This window comes from Chiloscyllium punctatum, chromosome 46 (assembly GCF_047496795.1).
Source record: "Chiloscyllium punctatum isolate Juve2018m chromosome 46, sChiPun1.3, whole genome shotgun sequence".
Lineage (NCBI taxonomy): Eukaryota > Metazoa > Chordata > Chondrichthyes > Orectolobiformes > Hemiscylliidae > Chiloscyllium > Chiloscyllium punctatum.
In genome coordinates this window covers 34,352,867-34,377,626 of record NC_092784.1, presented here as the reverse complement: position 1 = coordinate 34,377,626, position 24,760 = coordinate 34,352,867, and the positions used below count along the sequence as shown (strand labels likewise).

The window sequence follows — 24,760 nt, the reverse complement described above, 5'->3', positions numbered from 1 at the left end:
GTATTTATGTTAATATATGTGGTGTTTGATCTAGAATTAGAACAAGTCATTAATATTCTCTGTAATAACCAACACTTCATCAAATCTAAAGCCAGAACACAAGGAAAGTGTGAATTTCTTAGACATTCTTAGCATTGAGATTGGGACAAGACAACGGACATAAATTAGAGGTTACTTTCAAAGCAGCTGACACACTGCTATACACACCCCTATCACCCGAAACGCACCTTCCACTGACTGGACCGATCACAGCTAATGTGTTTCTGTCATATGCACAAGAACATAACTGAAGTTTCTCATAGTTTGAACCATTCTTGTAAATCACTTTGGCAGAACTAAAGAGTGAAATCTCAGATTGGTAAGGCTAGGAAGTTTGTTGCAGGTAAAGGTGAAGAGTTTGGAATCTTTGAAGAGCCTTTCTGACATTCTGATCAGAGACAGCGAAAATGTTATGAAGGGATGAGTGGTGATGGGCTGGATCCGGTTCCTCATCCACCTTAAGTTTCGTGTGTTGTGCAATATTTGCTCTATCTATCATACTTTGCATTTTCTGAGTGCATGGTTTGTTTAACAATCTGATAGTTACTGCTGGCCGCTTTTTAAAAAAAAAATTTAAGCAACTTAATTCCAAATCTGACTCTGGTTTGTCCAGCGTCTTGATTGCTGGTTAGACTTACGAATGGCCTATATGGGTCAAGGTTTCTGTATTGTAGTTCAATGCTAGTGGCTTTGAACTACAATAATCAGTGTAGCTGCTTTTTCTACTTTCTGACTTCCTTTAGCACTGTGGAATAAACAGCAAGAAAACCACAGCTTGCTCAAGAACAGAAGAAATAGGAGCATGAGATGTTAGATTTGCCAATGTGTTTTTGCAGTGATTTGACATTGATCTCTGTGACCAGTGAAATGCACTGAATGAGTTAGCGTAAGAGCCTTGTGCTTCAGTAAGTAGATCCATATTATGTGCTGGAGTTGATTTGAGGATTATAGTTGCACAACATATGAATGTGTGAATTAATTGTTACCACTTATAAATATCTGTCTTTTCTGTCCTAGTACACCTGCCTTCAACACAATTTAACTGAAATGTTAACTGATTGCTCTTTGGTGTGGTTTTCACTTCTTCTCCTCCAGTTTCTGGTGTTGAATGGAACACCTTCAGCTTCTGACAGTTACATTATGATGTTGCTTCTGCACTAAATGATTTGATATTCTCTTGTATAGTGAGAGGATCAAATTCTCATCCTTGGTCCCCAAGACAAACTTGTTACTTTCACTGCCCCCTTACTGGGGACCGAACCATCTTGTTCACTGCTCCATCATCCCCTTCAGTTCCCAGCTGACCTTGTAACCTTTTTACTTTCTCCAATATCATCAGCATTTGCTGCTGCCTCTGTACCTCAGCCTGTCTACAACTGAAACTCTCATCTCAGTCTGTGCCACCTCCACACTTAACTGTTTAATCTCTCTGCCTGCTGGACTGTTGGCCTACATTTCCTATAAGCTTAATTCAGAACTGCGCTATATTCTGTATCATAGAAGGGCCTGTTCATCCATCTCCTCTGTGCTTGATGATTTTCATTGTCTCCTTGTTCAACACCAAATTCACATTCTCTAATGGTTGAGTCTCACTACAGCCTTGCTCTCCAAATCTAATTCTGTATGGCCTGCCTTATACAATCACTGCCAAGATTTGGAGTGGGGCTGGAAAAGCACAGTCAGCCAGCCAGGCAGCATCTGAGGAGCAGGAAAATTGACGTTTCGGGCAGGAGTAGGAGCCCTTCATCAGGGGCTTCATTCCTGATGAAGAGCTTTTGCCTGAAACGTCAATTTTTCCTGCTCCTCGGATGCATCCTGACTGGCTGACTATGCTTTTCCAGCACCACTCTAATCTTGTCTCTGATCTCCAGCATCACTTTCGCCTTACACAATCAGATTAGATTAGATTAGATTACAGATTAGATTAGATTAGATTACATTACAGTGTGGAAACAGGCCCTTCGGCCCAACAAGTCCACACCGCCCCGCCGAAGCGCAACCCACCCATACCCCTACATCAACCCCTTACCTAACGCTACGGGCAATTTAGCATGGCCAATTCACCTGACCTGCACATTTTCGGACTGTGGGAGGAAACCGGAGCACCCGGAGGAAACCCACGCAGACACGGGGAGAACGTGCAAACTCCACACAGTCAGTCGCCTGAGGCGGGAATTGAACCCGGGTCTCTGGCGCTGTGAGGCAGCAGTGCTAACCACTGTGCCACCGTGCCGCCCATCACTGCCACAACTCCAGATTTCTCCCTCTGACCTCGTTCAGTGGTGAATAATGACTCAGTCTGGAATGGATTTTAGATGTAAAAACAATAACTGCAGATGCTGGAAACCAAATTCTGGATTAATGGTGCTGGAAGAGCACAGCAGTTCAGGCGCATCCAACGAGCAGCGAAATCGACGTTTCGGGCAAGAGCCATGTATTTTAGATGTCTCTACTGCTCCTCTTATTTTAAAAGTTCCCCTTAGAACCCAGATTTTTAACGTCATTATTGTTGCAATCCTCATAACCCTTGAGCTTATTGTCGTCTTTCAGGACCCAAGTTTCGATTATTCAGCCATGTTTCAATGCTAAAGGATTTTGTGTGAATGCCTGTCGATCATCACAGTTCTAATAGCAGCATTGATGTACGTGCTTCCACACAAGATTGGCAATGAAAACTGGGACAAGAGTGGTTCCGAATTCACATTCATGATTGAATATTTGAGTACAAGTTCCTCTATATTGGAGAAGAATCTGAGCCCAGCAAGAGGAACGTTGTGTGTTCCTGCGTGCAGTTAGAATAAAATGATCAGCTGGTACTTCTGGCACCAGCTTGTGTTGTTTGACTGTGATTGGCCAATGTTGAGACAGAACTGCATTGGTCATGTGGCACAAATCAGCCCTTGATTTCTTCTTTTTATATCGTGGATCAACAGGAGACTGTTAAATGAATGTGGTTGCATCAAGCACTCAATAGATCAGGTACAGAGCATGTTTGGCACTGGCGACTTTTTTACTAGTAACTTTCCAAATCTTACCAAGGAATACTGGCCCAGTTTCAAGCCTGAACTTGCTGCAGGCAATGTCAGCTGCTCAAAAGGGAGTGTGCTGTTACTGGAGGAAGTGCTAATTAATAATAATAATTAATTTAGGGAGGCCATGATAATCTGACTGGATTTGTAATCCAGAACCCCAGGCTAATGGTTTGAGGATATTGGTTCGAATCCAACCACAGCAGATGGTGTAATTTTTAAAAATTCAATAACTGTCTCATGATCATGAAACAGTTGTCACTGTCATAAAATCGGGTTCCCTAATGTGCGTAGGGAAGGAAATCTGCCGTCCCTACCTGGTTTGATCTGTGTGTGACTCCAGACTCCCAAAAATGAGGTATTAGAGATGGACAATAAATGATTGCCCAGCTAATGTCACTCCCATCCCATGGGAGAATAAATAAATATAAATGCAACAGAATAGTGCCGGATAGAGAGCTCTGACCCCTCAGTCTTTGGAACTACTTCTGAAGGCTCCAGTTTAAAAACTTGAGCTGTGAATTAGATGGATGCTGTGTGCAATGGGCCTGTGCCCACTGGGAACTGTATTGAGACTCCCCGTGACTGTTGTGGTAGATTTATGTCTTGTGTTTGCCTTCACCCTGGCACAGCTCACTGAGGGTCCAATCCGTACAGAATTCCCTGAACCACCTTTGTGTGTTGTTGATTTGGAGAAAGTGAGGACTGCAGATGTTGGAGATCAGAGTTGAGAGTGTGTTGCTGGAAAAGCACAGCCTGTCAGGCAGCATCCGAGGAGCAGGAGAGTCGATGTTTTGGGCTGGAGCCCTTCTTCAGGGATGAGGCTGGGAGCCTCAGGGTTGGAGAGATAAATGGGAGGGAGAGTGGGGCTGGGGCGAAGGGAGCTGAGAGTGCAATAGGTGAATGGAGGAAGGGGTGAAGGTGATAGGTCGGAGAGGAGGGTGGAGCGGATAGGTGGGAAGGGAGATTGGCAGGTAGCTCAGGTCATGGGGGCGGTGCTGAGCTGGAAGGTTGGAGCTGGGGTAAGGTGGGGAAAGGGGAAATCAGGAAACTGGTGAAGTCCACATTGATGCCCTGGGGTTGAAGTGTTCCCAGGTGGAAGATGAGGCGTTCTTCCTCCAGGCGTCTGGTGGGTTGTAGGGGGGGGCGTGGACCTGATCAGGTAGTCATGGAGGGAACGGTCTCTGTAGAAAGGAGTGGGGAGGGAAATATATCCCTAGTGGTGGGGTCAGTTTGGAAGTGGTGGAAATATTGATGGATGATGTGGTTAATGCGAAGGTTGGTAGGGTGGAAGGTGAGCACGGGGTGGGGGGTGGAGAGGTGTTCTGTCCTTCTAGCGGTTGGAGGGGTGGGGTTTGAGGGCGGAGGTGCGTGACGTGGATGAGATGCGATGGAGAACATCTTCAACTACGTGGGAAGGGAAATTACGGTCTCTAAAGAAGGAGGCCATCTGGTATGTTCTGTGGTGGAACTGGTCCTCCTGGAAGCAGTTACGGAGGAATTGGGAATATGAGATGCCATTTTTGCGGAGGCAGGATAGGAGGTGTAATCCAGGTAGTTGTGGGAGTTGGTGGGTTTGTAAAAAAAAAAATGTCAGTGTTGATTTGGTCATCATTGATGGAGATGGAGAGGTCTAGGAAGGGAAGGGAGGTGTCAGAGATGGTCCAGGTGAATCAGTAAGAGCTGGATTGAGCCAATTAAATTATTGTAATTATCTTTTCCTGAAAAAAAAACGCAATCAAAGAGAGCAGAAAGGGGAGAAGCATCCACTTAATATACATTTGAACAAAGAACGTTACAGCACAGGCTCTTCGGCCTTCCAAGCCTGCACCCCTTCATGCCCACTGTTTAAACCTGCTGTCTATTTTCTAAGGATCTATATCCCTCTGCTCCCTGCCCATTCATTTATCTGTTTAGATACATCTTAAATGATGCTGTCAATCCCATCCCTACCATCTCCACTGGCAATGTATTCCAGGCACCCACCACCCTCTGCGTGAAGAACTTTCTACATATATGATTAGATTTGATTAGATTACTTACAGTGGGGAAACAGGCACTTCGGCCCAACAAGTCCACATCGACCCTCCGAAGAGCAACCCACCCAGACCCATTCCCCTATATTTACCCCTTCACCTCACACTACTGGCAATTTAGCATGGCCAATTCACCTGACCTGCACATCTTTAGACTGTGGGAGGAAACCTGAGGACCCAGAGGAAACCTACGCAGACACTGGGAGAATGTGCAAACTCTACACAGACAATTGCCCGAGGTGGTATATCTCCCCTAACTTTTCCCCTCTCACTTTGAACTCATGACCCCTGGTAATCAAGTCCTCCACTCTGGAAGAAAGAATCTGAAAATTCTTAAATTTCACAAACCTGTTGGAACCTGCCTTGAGTTTTTCTTGAATATTCAGTAATTGTCTGAATTAGAGTGTCAGTCATTGTCCAAGGCACAGAGAACTGAACTTGATGTATTGTTTTGTGATTATAAAGTGGCTGAAGCCATTATTGTTTTATTGTATATTATTTTGGTCGTCACATAGGCAAGAACAGCAGCCATCTAGCTCTGAGAGGTCCTGGTAAAAACACTGAGCTGTTTGGTGAATTTATGGTTTGCTTTTGGTGTTGACGTCCTTTTGGGGAACCTTCATGTTGCTTCCAGTTATGCTGTAACATCTTTAATGTCCACCTCAACATCTGGGAGTAGCAGACAGGACATCAGCTGAAGTTCTCTGCCACAACACTTCCTATAATAATGACAACTTCAGCTGTGTCCAGGTTCTGGAGGAACACTTAAATCTTCAACCTCGAGGTGACTCCACTCAATGACATTTTAAAAGGCATTTGGACAAATACATGGATAGGAAAGGGTTCCAAGGATATGGGCCAAGTGCAGGGAAACTTAATTGGTGTTGCTGGACATTTTGGTTGCATGTTGGCCAAAGGGCCTGCCTCCATGCTGCAGGATGCTCTGACTTTATGATACCAGCCTGCACTATGAAATGAGTGTGCGTGGGTGAACGGAGCAATCTCTTGAGTTTATGTCTTAGGCTCAACTCTGCAACAGCACTTTTACATGCCCCTCTGTGCTCTCCCGTTGAGAACTGTTTTTAGAAATCTGCAGTTCCTTCAAAAATAATTTAAATATTAAATGCTTGAACTTTTTTCAGAGCAAAGTTTGTTGTTCAGTGTATTTTGTGTAGTATTGTAGCCTGTAACAGTACTTTGACACGGAATCAATTCAGCACGATGTATCGTTCAAAACCAGCTCACTGTTGACCGGGTTTGGGTGAGAATTCTGCTTTCAGCTCTGTTGCTGGTTAAATATAGGTTTGAACCTTCATGTGCAGTATCTTCACCAGATGGTGCTATAACCTTCTTTTGAGATCCGTCAGTGTACTGCCAGCTCTATTGTGAATTGTAATAGTGAAGATTCTGTAACTTCTGACAGCTGCATATGCATTTTTAAACATGAAACCCCAGATGTCAGAGTTTGCCTGCTGTTCCAGAAATGTATGATGATTTGTTGAGATTCATGCTGTCATTTAAAGATATAGAGTGGTGTGATACTCAGTAAAACATGTAAGAAAATATTGGGGCTCATCCATTTCAAGTATAATAATAATTTTAAGTGTGATAAGAGAGCACTTGAATATGAAAGCAGGGGTGTGTTTCTGAGGCTGTAATACGGGTTTGCTTAAACCACATTTGGATTATTGTGCACGGTTTTGGGCCCTATATCTCGGGAGGATATACTGGCTCTGGACTGTCTTCAGAGAAGGTTCTCGAGAATTGGCCCAGGAATGAAAAGCTTAACATATGAAGAACATTTGAGGATGCTGGGTCTATACTCGAAGGATGGGGGGGGGGGGGGGGATCTAATTAAAACAGACAGAATACTGAATGGTCTGGACAGAGTGGATGTTGGGAAGATGTTTCCATTGGCAGGAGAGACTAGGATCCGTGGGCACAGCTGTAAAGAGAAGACCTTAGAGAATGGAGAGAAGGAGAAACTTCTTCATCCAGAGAGTGGTGAATCGATGGAGTTCACTGCCACAGAAGATGGTGGAGGCCAGGTCATTGAGTATACTTAACACTGAGATAAATAGGTTCTCGAGTATCAAGAGGATCAAGGGTTACCGGGGGAAAGTGGGAGAAAGGGGTTGAGAAACTAATCAGCAAGGATTGAATGGCCCAATTTCTGCTCCTATGTCTTATGGTCTAAGTCTCAATTACAGCTGACAGCTTCTCCTGGCACTGAAAATTATCCTGCACACTTCATGTTAATTGTTGGAGATATTTACAAAAATTATTTAAACTTTCTTAAAAAAAACTTGATCTTTATCTCTTGCCTTAAGCCCATGTTTCTTTTCCTTTTATTACATTTGGCATTCTGTACTGGATTTGCAATGAACAAATGTTGCAACTGACATTTATGGATTCAGACTCTGTCCAGTAAGAATTTTTTTTTTTAATAACTTTCATTTTAATGTAGGTTCCAGAGTATAAGCCCCCATTAAAGGATCTGTTGGTAAGGGAAATGGATAATGAGTCCTTCGTTTTGCTACTGTCCACCAAAACTGGGCTACAGTTCGTTCCATTGTAATGCATGTTTCATTAACACAGATTCGCTCTAACATGATTGTCCCTAATTTGTTTCTAAAGCGCAAAGTTTTAAAGCCTGGAATGGTTATAATGTGATTCTGGCCCCATTAAAAGTTTAAATGGCTCTGCTATTACACTATTACATGATTTTCTTATAAACACAGGATTGCACCAGAACAGAATTACTGCTTTATAGCAGAACTGACAGTATCAATTCCTCATTAATTCAGTTCAAAGTTACTGCTTTGTGATGTTAGTTGACTGGGGTCTGTCGAGTTTGGGAAAAAGTGGGGGATGCTTGTTTATGTAGTTTTGTCGAGTACTAGAGTCACAGTGTAGAAAGAGGCCCTCTGGCCCACCAAGCACCAAACTACACTAATGCAATTTACCTGCTCCTCTTTCATAGCCTGCTGTGTCCTGGCATTTTCAATGCTCATCCAGATGGTTCTTAAATGTTGTAAGAGCACCTGCCTCCATCACCCTCCTCAGGCAGTGCATTCCATATTTCTACTATCCTCCAGGGGGAAAAAAAAGCTTTCCTCCAATCTCCTCGAAACCACCGACTCCTCATCTTAAACATCTGCCCTCCAGCCTTAGACACTAATGCAGTGTGGTCACATTCTGCCCCAATTCCACTTAGAAGTTGATGACACCATTGTTTTCGATCCAACTTCCAACAGTGATGAGACAGAGTACAGGAAAGAGATTAAGTGCTTAGCAGCATGGTATAAAGATGACCATTTCTCCATCAACGTCAACAAAACAAAGGAGCTGCTCATTGACTTCGTGCAGCAGAGTGGAGGGTACATACTTGCTTCATCAAGGTGTTGCGATAGGGATGGTCATGAACGTCACGTTCCTGGGATTTCTGAAATCCAACAATCTGTCCTGATCTACCCACACTGACATTGTGGTCAAGAACACACAGTAAAGCCTCTACGTACTCAGGGCTAAGGACATTTGGCATGTTAATAAAGAATCATCAATTTTTACAGATACACCATAGAAAACATTCTATCTGAATGCATCACACTGCTCTTCTCAAGACTAAAAGAAATGACAGAGTTGTGAACACAGCCCAGCCCAGACCAGACCAGCACACAAACCAGCCTCCCATCCATTGACTCCATCTATACTTCCTGCTGCTTTAGGAAAGCAACCAACATCATCAAAGACCCCTCCTAAGCTAGTTATGCTCTCTGCCACCCCCTACCATCAGGCAGAAGTTGAAAAGGTTTGAATACATGTCTGAATAGATTCAAGAACAGCTGCTTCACTGTGGTTATCAGACATTTGAATGGACCCCTCAGATGTTGATATTGATCTCTCTGTACACCTCTGCAGCTGTAACACTGTATTCTGCATTCTGTTCTGCTACTCTGCTGCACTTTATATAGTATGACCTGTCTGTACAGCATGAAAAGCAACATTTTTTACAGTTTAAAAATCCCACAACACCAGGTTATAATCCAGCAGGTTTATTTGGAAGCACTAGCTTTCGGAGCGCTGCTCCTTCATCACCAACATGAATTCGACTGGGACAACACTACTATTATAGGACAAGCCAAACAGAGAACAGCCAGGGAATTCCTAGAGGCATGGTACTCGTCCACAGATTCAATCAATAAGCACATCGACCTGGACCCAATATACCGACCACTGCAGCGGACAGCTGGAACTGACAACTGGAAGCGGCAGAGACAAACTACTACAAAAGCCGGAGGAAAGATCACAGAAGCGCTTCACAGGAGGCTCCCGAGCACTGAGGATGTCACCTAGACAGGGGACGAAACATCTGCAACACAAATTCCCAGCTTGGCGAACACAACCACAACATCTCCACAGTTTGCTTAAACTCTCATATCTGGCGAAAGAGTTGTAAGGCAACTCTTAATAAAAGTAAAACAATAATTGTTTATTTGACACAATTAATATTAGAACAACGCATACACTATGTAATAATGACAAATTTTCCTTATGCTTTAACTTAAGTTTGGATGATCATATACCAACACACTGGGATGTAGCTGGCCTCCATGTGCTGATGTTGTCTGGTGGTCTTCCCCTGGTGGTTTCATAGGTGTCTGGTGGTTATTCTAGAGCTACCACTCCAAAGGATGGTTTTTCAGCGGTTCTCATACTCCAGAGTCGTCTTGCCCTTTTGGAAGGGTCTTGAGTATCTTCCAATGGATTGATCAAGTTTGATCACCCTGATCAATCTGGCCTAACCAGATGTTAGCATGCTAATGGCAGGGTGACCTGAAGCCTCCATTACTGGAGGTGCTGGGTACTCCTAGCCTATCCAAATAAGGGTGAGAGGCACCTCCGTGTCTGATACACATCTCGATGTTTCCAATTGTCCCAAGGACGACATTCCGTTGTCCCATTCAAATCCACATTCGGATGTGTATTGTTGAGTCTGCAGTATCAGGTTTGTTTGCAAACTGTCTGTGGGGAGCTGCAGCCTGTCTGGTTTATGATTTGGAGAATCTGGTGTTGGACTGGGGAGGGCAAAGTTAAAAATCATGCAACACCAGATTATAGTCCAACTAGTTATAGGTTTATTTGGAGGCTGTAGCTTTCTGGGTGTTCCTTCTTCAGGTGGTTGTGAAGCAGGATTATATGGCACAGAATTTATAGCAAAAGATCAGGGTCATGCAGCTGAAATGATGAATTGAACAAACCTAGATTAAGTCTTTCATGTTTTAGAATGGGTTTGCTAGTTTCGGTTCTTTTATATGTAAACCCCAGAACTATATTTAAGTCATATTCTCAAGATATCTTAAGGCTTTATAACAAAAGGTGCCGTCTCAGCTCGGACAATCTTTAAGACTGACCAGAACATCAGCAAATGCACTTATACATTCTGCTTTCTGTCCCCTAGCCATCTCTCTGTCCAGACACACTATTCTCTTTAATAGGCTGCATGTTATGTTGAGGTGATTTTTGTAACTGACTTCAATATTTTTAACGTGAGTATATTTGAGTTAAAATGTCATTAATGTTCTCCTGTTCAGTAAAATCCCAAGTGTAGAGGTTCCACAAAGTTTCAATATGGTCCATTTTAACTATGATACAGTCATACATCTATTGTAGTCATAGAGATGTATAGCACGGAAACAGACCCTTCGCTCCAACTCATCCATGCTGACCAGATATCCCAACCCAATCTAGTCTCACCTGCCAACACCCGCCCCACATCCCTCCAAACCCTTCCTATTCATATACCCATCCAAATGCCTCTTAAATGTCACAATTGTACCAGCCTCAACCACTTCCTCTGGCAGCTCATTCCATACATGTACCACCTTCTGCATGAAAAAGTTGCCCCTTAGGTCTCTTTTATATCTTTCCCCTCTCACCCTAATCCTATGCCGTCTAGTTCTGGACTCCCCGACCCCAGGGAAAAGACTTTGCCTATTTATCCATTCCACACCTGTCATGATTTTATAAACCTCTATAAGGTTACCCCTCAGCCTCTGACGCTCCAGGGAAAATAGTCTCAGCCTGTTCAACCTCTCCCTATAGCTCAAATCCTCCAACCCTAGAATTCCTAGAAACACGGCATTCCAACTGGAATACTTAACAAGCACATGGACTTGGATCCCATTTACCACCCCCGAGAAAAAGAACAGGAAATGGCATCACCACACAAAATGACATCATCAACTCAAGGAAATCGAAACACACAAATAAAAAGCAGGCCATACCACCAGTGCTTCATCCGGAGGCTCACTGATGATGTAACTTAGTATGGTGACGAAACATCTGAAAGTGAGCAAACTGGCATCCAGAACCTCAACCTGAGCTACAATCTTCGCAAAACTTGCACGTTCTCCCTGTGTCTGTGTGGGTTTCCTCCGGGTGCTCTGGTTTCCTCCCACAATCCAAAGATGTGCAGGTCAGGTGAATTGGCCATACTATATTGCCCATTGTGATAGGTGTGTTAGTCAGGGGTAAATATAGGGTAGGGGAATGGGCTTGGGTGGGTTTCTCTTCGGAGGGGCGGTGTGGACTTGTTGGGCCAAAGGACCTGTTTCTGCACTAGCGAATCTAATCTAATCTAATCTAACTCATTTAGTATTTCCCCCATCTCCTGCGGGTTCACGCAAAGGCTGCCTTGCTGATCTTTGAGGGGCCCTATTCTCTCCCTAGTTACCGTTTTGTCCTTAATGTATTTGTAAAAACCCTTTGGATTCTCCTTAACTCTATTTGTCTCTTAAGTACTCCTACTTCCTTTATACTCTTCTGAGGATTCACTCAATCTCTCCTGTCTATACCTGACACATGCTTCCTTCTTTTTCTTCACCAAGCCCTCAAATTCTTCAGTCATCCAGCATTCCCTGTACCTACCAGTGTTTCCTTTCACCCCAACAGGGATATACTTTCTCTGGATTCTCGTTATCTCATTTCTGAAGACTTCCCATTTTCCAGCCGTCCCTTTACCTTCCAATCAGCTTTGGAAAGTTCTTGCCTAATACCACCAAAATTAGCCTTCCTCCAATTTAGAACTTCAGCTTTTAGGCCTGGTCTATCCTTTTCCATCACTATTTTAAATCTAATAGAATTATGGTCGCTGGCCCCAAAGTGCTCCCCCACTGACACCTCAGTCACCTGCCCTGCCTTATTTCCCAAGAGTAGGTCAAGTTTTGCACCTTCTCTAGTAGGTACATCCACATACTGAATCAGAAAATTGTCTTGTACACACTTAAGAAATTCCTCTCCATCTAAACCCTTAACACTATGGCAGTCCCAGACTATATGTCTCGAAAGTTAAAATCCCCTACCACCCTATTATTCTTACAGATAGCTGAGATCTCCTTACAAGTTTGTTTCTCAATTTCCTGCTGACTATTAGGGGGGTCTATAATACAATCCCAATAAGGTGATCACCCCTTTCTCATTTCTCAGCTCAACCCAAATAACTTTCCTGGATTATTTCCAGGAATATCCTCCCTCAGCACAGCTGTAATGCTATCCCTTATCAAACATGCCACTCCCCCTCCTCTTTTGCCTCCCTTTCTAACCTTCCTGTAGTATTTGTATCCTGGAACATTAAGCTGCCAGTCCTGCCCATCCCTGAGCCATGTTTCCATAATTGCTATGATATAACAGTCCCATGTTTGTAACCATGCTCTGAGTTCATCTGCCTTCCCTGTTAGGCCTTTTGCTTTGGAATACATGTCATTTAATTTATCAATCCTACATTGCTCTCTGCTTTGTCCCTGACTGTTTGACTTACTTCTGTTCTCAGCTATACCCGTCTTAGATTGGTCTTTCCTCACTATCTCCATGGGTTCCACCCCCCTACGTTAGGAGTTTAAATCCTCCTGAGCAGTTCTAGCAAATCTCCCTGCCAATATATTAGTCCCCTTCCAATGCAGGTGCAATCCATTCTTCTTGTACAGGTCACTTCTACCCCCAGAAGAGATTCCAATGATCCAAAAATGTGAATCCTTCTCCCGTACATCAGCTCCTCAGCCATGCATTCATCTGCTCTATCCTCCTATTCCTACCCTCACTAGATCGCAGCACCAGGAGTAATCTAGACATTATTACTTTTAAGGACCCTTTTTTAAAAGTTCCTGCCTAACTCTGTAATCTCCCTTCAGAATCTCAACCTTTTCCCTTCCTATGTCGTTGGTTCCAATGTGTCCAGTGACGTCCTGTTGCGTCCTCTTCCCCCGTGAGAACATTCTGCACTCTCTCGGAGACATCCTTGATCCTGGCACCAGGGAGGCAACACACCATTCTGATTTTTCTTTGCTGGCCACATAATGTCTGTCTGTGCCTCAGACTAAAGAGTCCCCTCACACAATCGATTGCTTGGAACCCAACCTATCCCTCATTGCATTAGAGCCAGTCTTGATACCAGAAAATTGGCTGTTCATGCTACATTCCCCTGAGAATCTATCACCCCCTACATTTTCCAAAATCGCATACTTGTTTGAAATGGGGATAGCCACAGAAGAGTCCTGCACTAGCTGCCTACCTCTCTACCTTTCCTGGAGTTAACCCATCTTTGCGACTGAATCTGTGACTTTTCTCTCTTCCTATAAATGCCATCTATCACATCCCCTTGCTCTTGTAAATTCCTCATTGCTACTAACTGCCACTCCAACGGATCCATTCCATATCATAGAATTTGTAACCAAAAGACATTTATTGCAGATATAAACCTCAGTAACATGTAAACTATCCCTAAACTTCCACATCTGACCAGAAGAACATATCTCTTGACTAAAGGCCCAGAAAGTCTACAGACTACAGACCCAGAAAGTCTCACTGTCCTATTCCTCTACAAAACACTGCTTCAGGCTAGCTTAATACTTATGGCTTCTATTTTTAAGTTTAATCAAGAGACATATCTGAATAAAACATATATAATCATGAAAGAACCCACTCTCTCACTACTGCAGACTTACTATAAGGCCACACTTAAAACTATTCACTTGTCTGTGCCGTGACCTCAAACCCCAATAGGGTTCCTCCAAGGTCAGTTGTGAATATCACTCTTTGTTGATTTTTCCAGACACACTCCAATGTCCAGCGATACATGAATTCAAACAGCAAAGGCAGTAACTGTGCAGGTTCACTGATGTGTCAGGGAGCTGTGTGGGTTAATCCTTCCTCTGCTCAATGATATTTGGATTGGAGACCAGTATGTGCTCAACATTTACATAGATCATTATTTGGGCTATGCTCATTGCTGATATTTTCTGGTCTCGAGTTAGTCTTGCCCTTAAGCTGAGCAGAGGTTTTTGAGAAGGTTTTATTTCCCATCTGCAGTGCTGGCTAGTAGCTCAGATTGAAACTCTCGTGCTGTGGTAAGTTACTGGGCTGTCAAAGCCATTTTGTTGGTTGATCCTCCAAAGGGCACCTTCAGACTCTTTTTCCCAAGCTTGGTGCTACAGAACATCCTGCAAGGATCATTCGGAAAGCACACCCTCCGTAGAATTCTGGTCTACACTGCGAACGCTTGACTGTCTATTGCATGGTTGACATGGCTGTTATTGGATGTATGACACGTTTCCCTGAGAGCATATCTCCTGTTTGAGATCTTCTGGCATATCATATAAATGGAGGCACTCAAACAACAGCCTTTTAAAAATTCCCATTTGAAATTTAGACATTCTTGATGCCTTCATGAAGTAGTATAAATCATTGTCCAAAATCAAAATCTGATCATTCATAGAAAACTAATCTGAATCTGCTGTCTGACAAAAAATTTGAACAAAGAGATTATAAGCTATTACTGTAGAGATGCATACAGCGGTCTCGCTGGGTTTTGTGCCAGTGTGCTTAACCTGATTTCCTCCTTGTTCCACAGAGACTCCGAACTGAAAATCGCCTCCTCAAGCAGCGAATTGAAACCCTCGAGAAGGTACGATATGTTCCCGATATGGTTTGTAGGTCACTGTTTTGGATAGTTTGACTTTGATAGTCTTTGACCTGTCCAATGCTGCCTGCTGCCTCCTATACAGTTATGTAGAGAGAGAAATGAGAGTAATATTCCAGGTCAGCCTTGTGTCAGATGGAAGGTCATCATCCTCCAACAGGAATTGTCTTTCTCTCTCAGATGCAGCCTGACCGGAGTATTTCCAGCTTTTCCTGTTTTGATTTCAGGTTTCCAACAGTATTTTGTTTCTGCCTGTTCATGGCAAAAAGCATTCCAAAATGTGTGATTGTGTGTCTGAGCACTGCAAGGTGGAGGATTTTGTGGCAGTTTTTTTTATTTGCAAAATTAGTAGTGAGTGTTTCTCAGTCATCACGGCCAGTCAGGCAGCACCCAAAGAGCAGGAGAATGGATGTTTGAGGCATACACACTTCCTTAGGAATGTGAACAGGGAAGGGCGCTGAGAGATAAATGCAGGCATGGGTCCAGGGTAGCTGGGAAGGAAGATGGAAATTCACCTTTTTGTGAGGCTCTGTGCAGAAGCATTTTTTCTTCCTGTAAGTTTGAATTTTGGGCAAGAGCGTCTTATTTGTGGAATGTGGATCAAACAGTAAAGTTATTTTGTAACATAAATTATTAAACCATACTTAAACAAAAAAAGCTAACTTTCAGTCTTTAATTTCTTTTTTGAACGCCTTACCAATTTGCAGCTGTGAAACCTGGTGGGTGAGGGATAGTGAAGGGCAAGGGTGGGCAGAGACACCTTGAAGCTCCTACACATTCTCTGAAGGTGTGGCTGCGGCTCGATAAAATCAAGAGCCAACAGAAGTGTTGATTTGGAGATGCCAGTGTTGGACTGGGGTGGACAAAGTTAAAAATCTCTCAACACCAGGTTATAGTCCAACAGGTTTAACTGGAAGCACTAGCTTTCGGAGCGCTGCTCCTTCATCACTCCACAACCACCTGATGAAGAAATGGTCCTCCGAAAGCTAGTGCTTCCAGTTAAATCTGTTGGACTATAACCTCGTGTTGTGAGATTTTCAACAGAAGCGTAACTCTCTTTTTAAAAAAAAATAGGAACAGAGACTACGGGAATTTCGTGAAAAAGTAAATTTAGACAAAATATTGGTTGCACTACAGTTAACATGCAATGTGCAGTTCTGGACCCCATGATATAAGGGACGATAAAAGCCAAAATTTCACCAGGATAACGCTGAGATGAGAAATTGTACTGATGCAAAGAAACTAGAAATATAGGTACTCTCTCCCCTGTGGAGCCTTAATGAAGGTTTTCTACTTTTTGTAGATAATTAAGCGAATGTTTTAATAGTTGCCTGTGATAAAAGGTCATCAATTTAAAATTTTGAACAAATTTATACAGGCTGTGTCTGTTGAGTGCTTTGGTACATGGAGTAGTCAAGATGGGGAAACTATTGCACCTTGGGATGGAAAATTGTTCTAGAATTGAGTTAACACAGACATAATGTGTTGTATAGCTCTCCATGATGTTGAATGAACTGTCTTTAATTATCAACTCTACAACTATGTGGAGAAAGTGAGGATTGTAGATACTGGAGAGTCAGAGTCAAAAAGTATGCTGCTGGAAAAGCACAGCAGGTCAGACAGCATCCGAGGAGCAGGAGAGCCAACATTTTTGGCATGAGTCCTTCTTCATGAATGTGGAGTGGGAAGGGGGCTGAGAGATAAATAGAAGAGTGAGGTAGGTGTGGAACTCGAGGAATGTCACTGGGAAGGAAGATGGACAGGTCAGGTCAAGAGGGCAGTGCTGAGTTGGATCTGAGATGAGAGGAAATTTGTAAACTGGGGTGCAAGGCAGAGATGATGATGATTGTGTGTGTGTGTGTGTGTGTGTGCGCGCGCAGTGGGAGAGTGACTCTGAGATCCTTGTGGATGGAGGGGAACTTACTAGGTGGGACTGGTTATAGAATTTTTAAAACTTATTTTTCTTATCAATCTGTTCAGAGGTGTTATTACATATCTTTTAGAGGTGTGGGACTTGAATCCAGGGGTTTCTGGTCCAAGGGCAGGGACACTACCACTGCTTCATAGTGAGGGCCAGGGTCCTGTCATGAAGCATAAACACAAGAACTAGGAGCGGGTGTAGATCATTGAGCTTGCTCTGCCATCACTCTCTGGTCCTGGCTGAACGTGAGCTTTAGCTCCACTTTTCTGCCTGATCCCCGTTAAAAATCACGCAACACCAGCTTGTAGTCCAACAGGTTTATTTGGAAGCACTAGCTTTCAGAGTGCTGCTCCAAGTGGTTGATTCCCTGAAAGACCAGCGATCTGCCTTGTTGCAAGTTTAAATATAATCAGTGACTGAGCATCCACAAGCCTGTGGGGTAGAGAATTGTAAAGATTCACAAGCCTTTATAAGAACAAAGTTCACCTCATCGAAGAGTGAAAATGATCAATCGTTTGTAGTGAGACTGCCCCTTGTTCCAGACTCCCCAGTCAGGGCGCACAAGCTCAGTGTCTCCCCTTGCCAGGCCTTTCCATCTATTGATGTAATCACCTGTCAGTCTTCTGAACTGCAGAGAATATAGACTCCATTTAGTCAACCCCTTCATCCCAGGCACCAATCGCATGAACCTTTAGCTGGACCACTCCCAAAGCATGTATGTCCTTCCTGTCAATATAAAAAACTCGCACACCAGCTTCTACTCAAACAGGTTTATTTGGAAGTATACACTATAACCTGGTGTTGTGTGATTTTTAATTTGTTTTGTCCAGCCCAGTTCAACACCACCTCACTATGGCTTCCTTAAAGCCAGAGAGCAAAATTGTGCACACTATTCAGGATTTATTTTAAAATCCAGTTTTCTTTTCTCATGACCAAAATGGTTTACATCCGAATTCTCCACATTATACTCTATCTGCTGTACGTGTCATTCCCTGAATGACATCAGTCTGTATCTCTTTGCAGCCTTTTAGTGTACTCTTCACAACAACTGCATTCCCAACTAACTTCCTGTTGTCAGCAGTCATGGCTAGATTACTGTTAGTCTCTTCATTCAAGTTATTAATCAAGATTGTATGTAGCTGAGCCCCACTCAGCACTCCAATAATAGCATTCTGGATTAGTGGTGCTGGAAGAGCACAGCAGTTCAGGCAGCATCCAAATAGCTTCGAAATCGACATTTCGGGCAAAAGCCCTTCATCAGGAATAAAGGCAGTGAGCGCCCGAAACGTCGATTTCGAAGCTATTTGGATGCTGCCTGAACTGCTGTGCTCTTCCAGCACCACTAATCCCGAATCTGGTTTCCAGCATCTGCAGTCATTGTTTTTACCACTCCAATAATAGCAGTCAGTGTGCCTGAAAATGCCCTCCTGTCTACTTCCTGTCCATTAGCCAATCCTCTATCCATGCTCATCTTAATGTATTAGTCCTTTGTGTTCTACCTTATCGAATGTCTTCAGGAAAATAAAGTAGCCTCATCACAAAGCAAGAAATTATCACTGAGGAGGGGGAAGAACAGAACTCGTGTATCAAATTCTGCATGACTCCTCTTCTGAAGCCTCCAGCATTGTCCATTGCCTGGTTTCCCTTTATCTACTCTAATTGTTAGACCCTCCAAGAACTCTGATTAATTTGTTATTTGGTGGGGTGATAGTATTAGTGAGCAGAAGAGTTGAGTTGGGGGGGCTGGGAGCAAGCAGAACTTCTGACAAAGGGTCACTGCATGCAAAACATTAACTCTGTTTTCTCTCTGTCAGACCTGCTGGGTTCCTCCAGCACTCTGCTTTTGTTATTTCATCCCAGTTTCACTTTATTCATATCAAAGTCTGAGTAACCCTTTGTTTTCTAAAACTCTCCCAATCCTCTGACTTACTATTCCTTGCAACATTACAAGCCTCTTCCTTTGATCTGATGCCATACTTGACCATCTCAGCAAGTTGTAGGTCGGTCTCCATTGCTGAGGTTGTGCTTTTTAATGGAATGTATTTTTGTTGAACATTGAGTTGCTTCTTTAAATGCTTCCCACTGTTTATTTATTATTATACCTTTCAGTCTATTTCTCCAATCAACCCATGTAAAACCCAATCCCTTACACTTCAGTGATGGGCTTTGTTTGAAGATTAATTTTTTTCAGAATTCCACTCATTAATTACTGCTACGGCCCAGGGAAGCCCAAGACTCCCTAACATTACTACTCAGTCCGACACCATTGCACAATACAAGATCTAAAATAGCTTTACCCTTCGTTCCACAACATTGTACTTCAAGAAACCTGGTCATCCTTTGCCAATATGGAGGTTCAAGGCCTGACACCTCCATCACCAAAAGAAAATGCTGCTTTTCTTGCAAGCTGCAGTGACTTGTTTTTTAACCTTCTGTCCAGTAGTACATCCTACTGTTAAAGGGCCTGTAAACGAACCCTGCCATCACTTTTTGATCTTTTCTGTGACCCTTATCCGTACCCTTATCCATATCGTGACCGTGGACCAGCCATATAAATATCGTGGCTACAAGAGCAGATTAGAAGCTAGAAATTCTGTATTGAATAACTGCCCTGCTGACTTCTCAATACCTGTTCACCACCTACTAAGCCCAAATCATGTTTAGGTGTAATAGTCATGTCACTGGACTTGTAACCAGAAATCCAGGTGAATGTTCTGAAGTGGTGAGTTTGAATCCCGTCATGGTGGGTGCTGAAATTTGAATTCAGTAACAATCTGGAATAAAAAGCAAGTCTAATTCCAACTATGTAACCACTGTTGACTATTGTAAAAAAAAACTCATCTAGTTCTTTATTGTCCTTGAGGGAAGGAAATCTGCTGTCCTTTGCTGGTCTAGTCTACATGTCTACATGTAACACCATACCTCCAGCAATGTGGTTGACTCTTAACTGCCCTCTGAACAATATGGCTAAGCAATAAATGCTGGCCAAGCCAGCAATGTCCACATGCAGTGGATAAATAAAATCATCGTCTGGATGTGATCGAATATTCTTCAGCTGCCTGGATGGATACACTTCCAACTATCCTCCATCTTGGTATCATTCAGGACAAGCCAGCTTGTTTGGTTTGACAGTCCATACACCATCTTCAGAGAGCAGGCAGGAAGGCAGTGCAGGTATACAGTTTTGGATAGTTTTGGGGGAGATTGCTCACTGGGGAAGGCGGCAGTAGCCAGGTTCATGGCACCGTGGCTGGCTCTGCTGTACAGAAGGGTGGGAAAAAGAGTGGAAGGGCTATAGTCATGGGCAATTTAATTGTAAGGGGAGTTGATAGGCGATTCTGTGGTCGAAAGCAAGACTCCTGAATGGTATGTTGCCTCCCAGGAGCATGGGTTAGAGATGTCTCAGATTGGCTGCAGGACATTCTGAAGGGGGGAGGGTGAACAGCCAGTCATTGTGGTGCATATAGGCACCAATGGCATGGGTTAAAAAAAACCTATGAGGACTTCCAAGCAGAATTTAGGGAGTTAGGAGCCAAGTTGAAAAGTTGGACCTCAGAGCTTGTACTCTCAGGATTGCTACTGGTGCCATGTGCTAGTCAGAGTAGGAATGAAAAGATAGGCAGGATAAATGTGTGGCTGGAGAGATGGTGCAGGAGGTAGGGGTTCAGATTTTGTCAACACTGGGACTGGTTCTGAGGGAGGTAGGACTATTACAAATTGGATAGTCTACACCTGGGCCAGACTGGAACCAGTGTCCTTAGAGGTGCTTTTGCTAACACTGTTGGGGAGGGTTTAAACTAATGTGACAGGGGATGGTAACCAAATGAGGTGGTTAATGGACAGTAAGGAGGTAGTAACTAAAGCCTGTAAGGAACTAGACAATGAAGTCAGTGTGACTAAGGGGAGGAGTAGGCAGGGAGCGGAGGATGACTGCAGAGGGACAGGTGGTCTGAGGTGCATTTGGTTTGGTGCAAGAAATGTAGTAGGTAAGGCAGATGAACTTAAGGCTTGGATTAGTACCTGAGAGTATGATGATATTGCTATTACTGCGACTTGGCTGAGGGAAGGGTATGATTGGCAACCAAATATCCCAGGATATTGATGCTTCAGGTGGGATTGAGAGGGAGATAAAAAGGGTGGAGGAGTTGCATTACTGGTCAGGGAGGGTATCACAGCTGTGCTGAAGGAGGGCACTATGGAGGACTCGAGCAATGAGGCAATATGGGCCGAGCTCAGAAATAGGCAGGGTGCAGTAACAATGTTGGGGCTGTACTACAGGCCTCCCCACAGCGAGTGTGAAATAGAAGTATAAATATGTAAACATTTTGGAAAGATGTAGGAGCAACAGGGTGGGGGTCATAGAGTCATAGAGGTGTACAGCATGGAAACAGATCCTTGGTGTTAGAGGTCTAGATGGAGCAGAATCTGTAAGGAACATCCAGGATGGTTTTCAAGAGCAGTTTGTAAATAGTCCAACTGAGGAAGGGGCCATACTGGACCTGGTGTTGGGGAATGAGCCCGGCCAGGTGGTTGAACTTTGAGTAGAGGATTACTTTGGGAATAGTGATCACAATTCTGTAGGTTTTACAATACTCATGGACAAAATCTGAAAGGAAGAGTGCTAAACTGGGGAAAGGCCAACTATACCAAACTTCAGCAGGAGTTGGGGAATGTGGATTGGAAACGGCTGTTTGAAAGCAAATCCACATTGGATATGTGGGAGGCTTTTAAAGAGAGGTTGATTAGAGTGTAGGAAAGACATGTCCATGTGGAAATGAGGGATAGAAATGGCAAGATTAGGGAACTATGGATGACAGGTGAAATTGAGATCAGTGAACAGGAAAAAGGAAGCAATCATAAGGTCTCGGTGACTGAAGTCAGACAAAGCTTTGGAAGAATATCGGGAATGTAGGAACAATCTGAAACGAGGAATTAAAAGGGCTAAAAGATGTAATGAAATATCTTTAGCAAACAGGGTTAAGGAAAATCCCAAAGCCTTTTACTCATATATAAGGAGCAAGAGGGTAACTAGGGAAAGGGTTGGTCCACTCAAGGACAAAGAGGGAAGCTATGTGTGGAGTCAGAGAAAGTGGGTGAGATTCTTAATGAGTACTTTGCATCGGTATTTATTGAGGAGAGGGACAAGGTGGATGTTGAGGTTAGGGATAGATGTCTGATTACTCTAGGTCAAGTCAGCATAAGGAGGGAGAAAGTGTTGGGTATTCTAAAAGGCATTAAAGTGGACAAGTCCCCAGGTCCGGATGGAATCTATCCCAGGTTACTGAGGGAAACAAGAGAGGAAATAGCTGGGGCTTTAACAGATATCTTTGCAGCATCCTTGAACATGGGTGAGGTCCTGGGGTCCTGGAAAGTTGCTAATGTTGTCCCCATTGTTGAAGAAGGGTAGCAGGGATAATCCAGGTGATTGTAGACTGGTGAGCCTGATGTCTGTGGTCAGGGGTCAGCAGTCGAGAGAATGGTGATTAGCTTTGGTTCCTTACAGTATGGAAATAGGCCTTTCGGAAGGTCGGTGTGGACTTGGGCCGAAGAGTAACCCACCCAGACCCATTCCCCTACCCTATATTTACCCCTAACTAATTCACCTATCACTATGGGCAATTTAGCATGGCCAATTCACCTGACCACATCCTTTTTGGATTGTGGGAGGAAACCGGACCACCCAGAATGAGGAATCTGGTGAATCCCACATTAATCCTGTGTGGGTGGAGGTTCCCAAGGCAGAAGATGAGGTGTTCCTCCTCCAGGCATCTGGTAATAATGGTTTGGCGATGGAGGGGGCCCTGGCCCTGCATATCCTTGGTGGAGTGGGAGGGTGAGTTGAAGTGTTTGGCCACGGGGTGGTGGGGTTGCTTCATGCATGTATCCTGGCGATGTTCTCTGAAGCGTTCCCCAAGTTAGGTGCCCTGTCTCCCTGATGTAGAGGAGACCGCATTGGGAGCAGCAGATACAGTAAATGATATTGGTGGATGTGTAGATAAAACTTTGATGGATGTGGAAGGCTCCTTTAGGGCCTTGGATAGAGGTGAGGGAGGAGGTGTGGGCGCAGGTTTTACAGTTCCTGCGGTGGCAGGGGAAAGTGCCAGAATGGGAGGGTGGGTTGTTGGGCTGTGCATGGACCTGACTGGAGTCACTGAGGGAATCGCCTTTATGGAAAGCAGATGGGGTGGGGAGGGAAATATTTCTGATGGTGGGGTCTGTTTATAGGTGGTGGAAATAGCGGAGGATGATACAATGTATCCAGAGGTTGGTGGGCTGAAAGGTGATGATCGGGGATGGCGGGGGGGGTCCTGTCCACATATCATTTCCTGTCTGTTGCTCCAATGTTGACCACTCCCTCCACGACACCATTGTCAGATCGACGCCCCCCCAACAACCCACCCTCCCATCCTGGCACCTTCCCCTGCCACTGCAGGAAATGAAAAACCTGCGCCCACACCTCCTCCCTCACCTTCATCCAAGGCCCGAAAGGAGCCTTCCACATCCATCAATGTTTCACCTGCACTTCCACATGTCATTTATTGTATCCACTGCTCCTGATACGGTCTCCTCTGCACTGGGGAGACAGGACACCTACTCATAGAGCGCTCCGGAGAACATCTCCGGTACACCTGCACCAACCGACCTAACCGCCCTGTGGCTGAACACTTCAACTCCCCCTGCCTGTGTACCAAGGACATGCAGGTCCTGGGCCTCCTCCATCACCACTCCCTTACCACCCGATGCCTGGAGGAGGGATGCCACGTCTTCCACCTTGGGATCCTGCAACCACATGACATCAATGTGGATTTCACCAGATTCCTCATCTCCCCCCGTCCACCTTATCCCAGATCGAACCTTCCAACTCAGCACCACCCTCATGACCTGTCCTACCTGTCCGTCTTCCTTCCCATCTATCCACACCACCCTCCTCTCTGACCTATCGCCATTACTCCCACCTTCATCTACCTATCGCACTCTCAGCTGTCTTCCCCCCCAGCCATACCTCCCTCCCATTTATCTCTCTATCCCCTTTGCTCACAAGCCTTATTCCTGATGAACGGCTTATGCCCGAAACGTTCATTCTCCTGCTCTTCGGTTGTTGCCTGACCTGCTGTGCTTTTCCAGTACCATAGTCTTGACTCTGATCTCCAGCATTGGCAATCCTCATTTTCACCAGCAGTTGGGAAGCTGCTGGGGAAGATACTGAGGGATAGGGTCTATTCCCATTTGAAAGAAAATTGGCTTATCTGTTGGCACGTTTTGAAAAGATTTGTAGCTCAAGTTAGGTTTCTGGATGTGAGTTTGCTTGCTGATCTGGAAGCTTTGGTTTCAGACGTTTTATCACCATATTAGGTAACATCAGTGGTCAGGAGAATAGTGTTAGAATAGCACAGCTGGTCAGGCAGCATCTGAGGAGCAGGAGAATCGATGTTTTGGGCACAAGCCCTTCGTCAGGAATGAGGCTTGTGGGCCAGGGGCTGAGAGATAAATGGGGTGGGGGGGGTTGGGGCAGCGTGGTGGGGCTTGGGGGAAGAGAGCTGGGAATGTGATAGGTAGGTGAAGGTGGGGGAGAAGGTGATAGGTCAGAGAGGAGGGTGGAGTGAATATATGGGAAAGGCGATAAGCCAGCCAGGAGAGTGGTGTCGACTTGAAGGCTTGGGACTGGGATAATGTGGGGGAATGGGAAATGAGGAAACTGGTGAAATCCACATTAATCCTGTGTGTTGCAGGGTCGCAAGGCAGAAGAGGAAACGTTCAA

At 44.3% G+C, this 24,760-nt stretch overlaps 1 protein-coding gene across 14 annotated transcripts in view; it reads left to right on the top strand.

The window, feature by feature from the left end:
* Positions 1-24,760, top strand: part of LOC140467942 (EVI5-like protein) — a 340,764-nt gene that overhangs the window by 185,401 nt on the left and 130,603 nt on the right. For all 14 annotated transcript variants that reach the window (XM_072564014.1, XM_072564018.1, XM_072564024.1 and 11 more), the window contains one exon: positions 15,012-15,065. In XM_072564014.1, the coding sequence (XP_072420115.1) occupies positions 15,012-15,065 (54 nt within the window). The remainder of the gene's footprint in view (positions 1-15,011; positions 15,066-24,760) is intronic.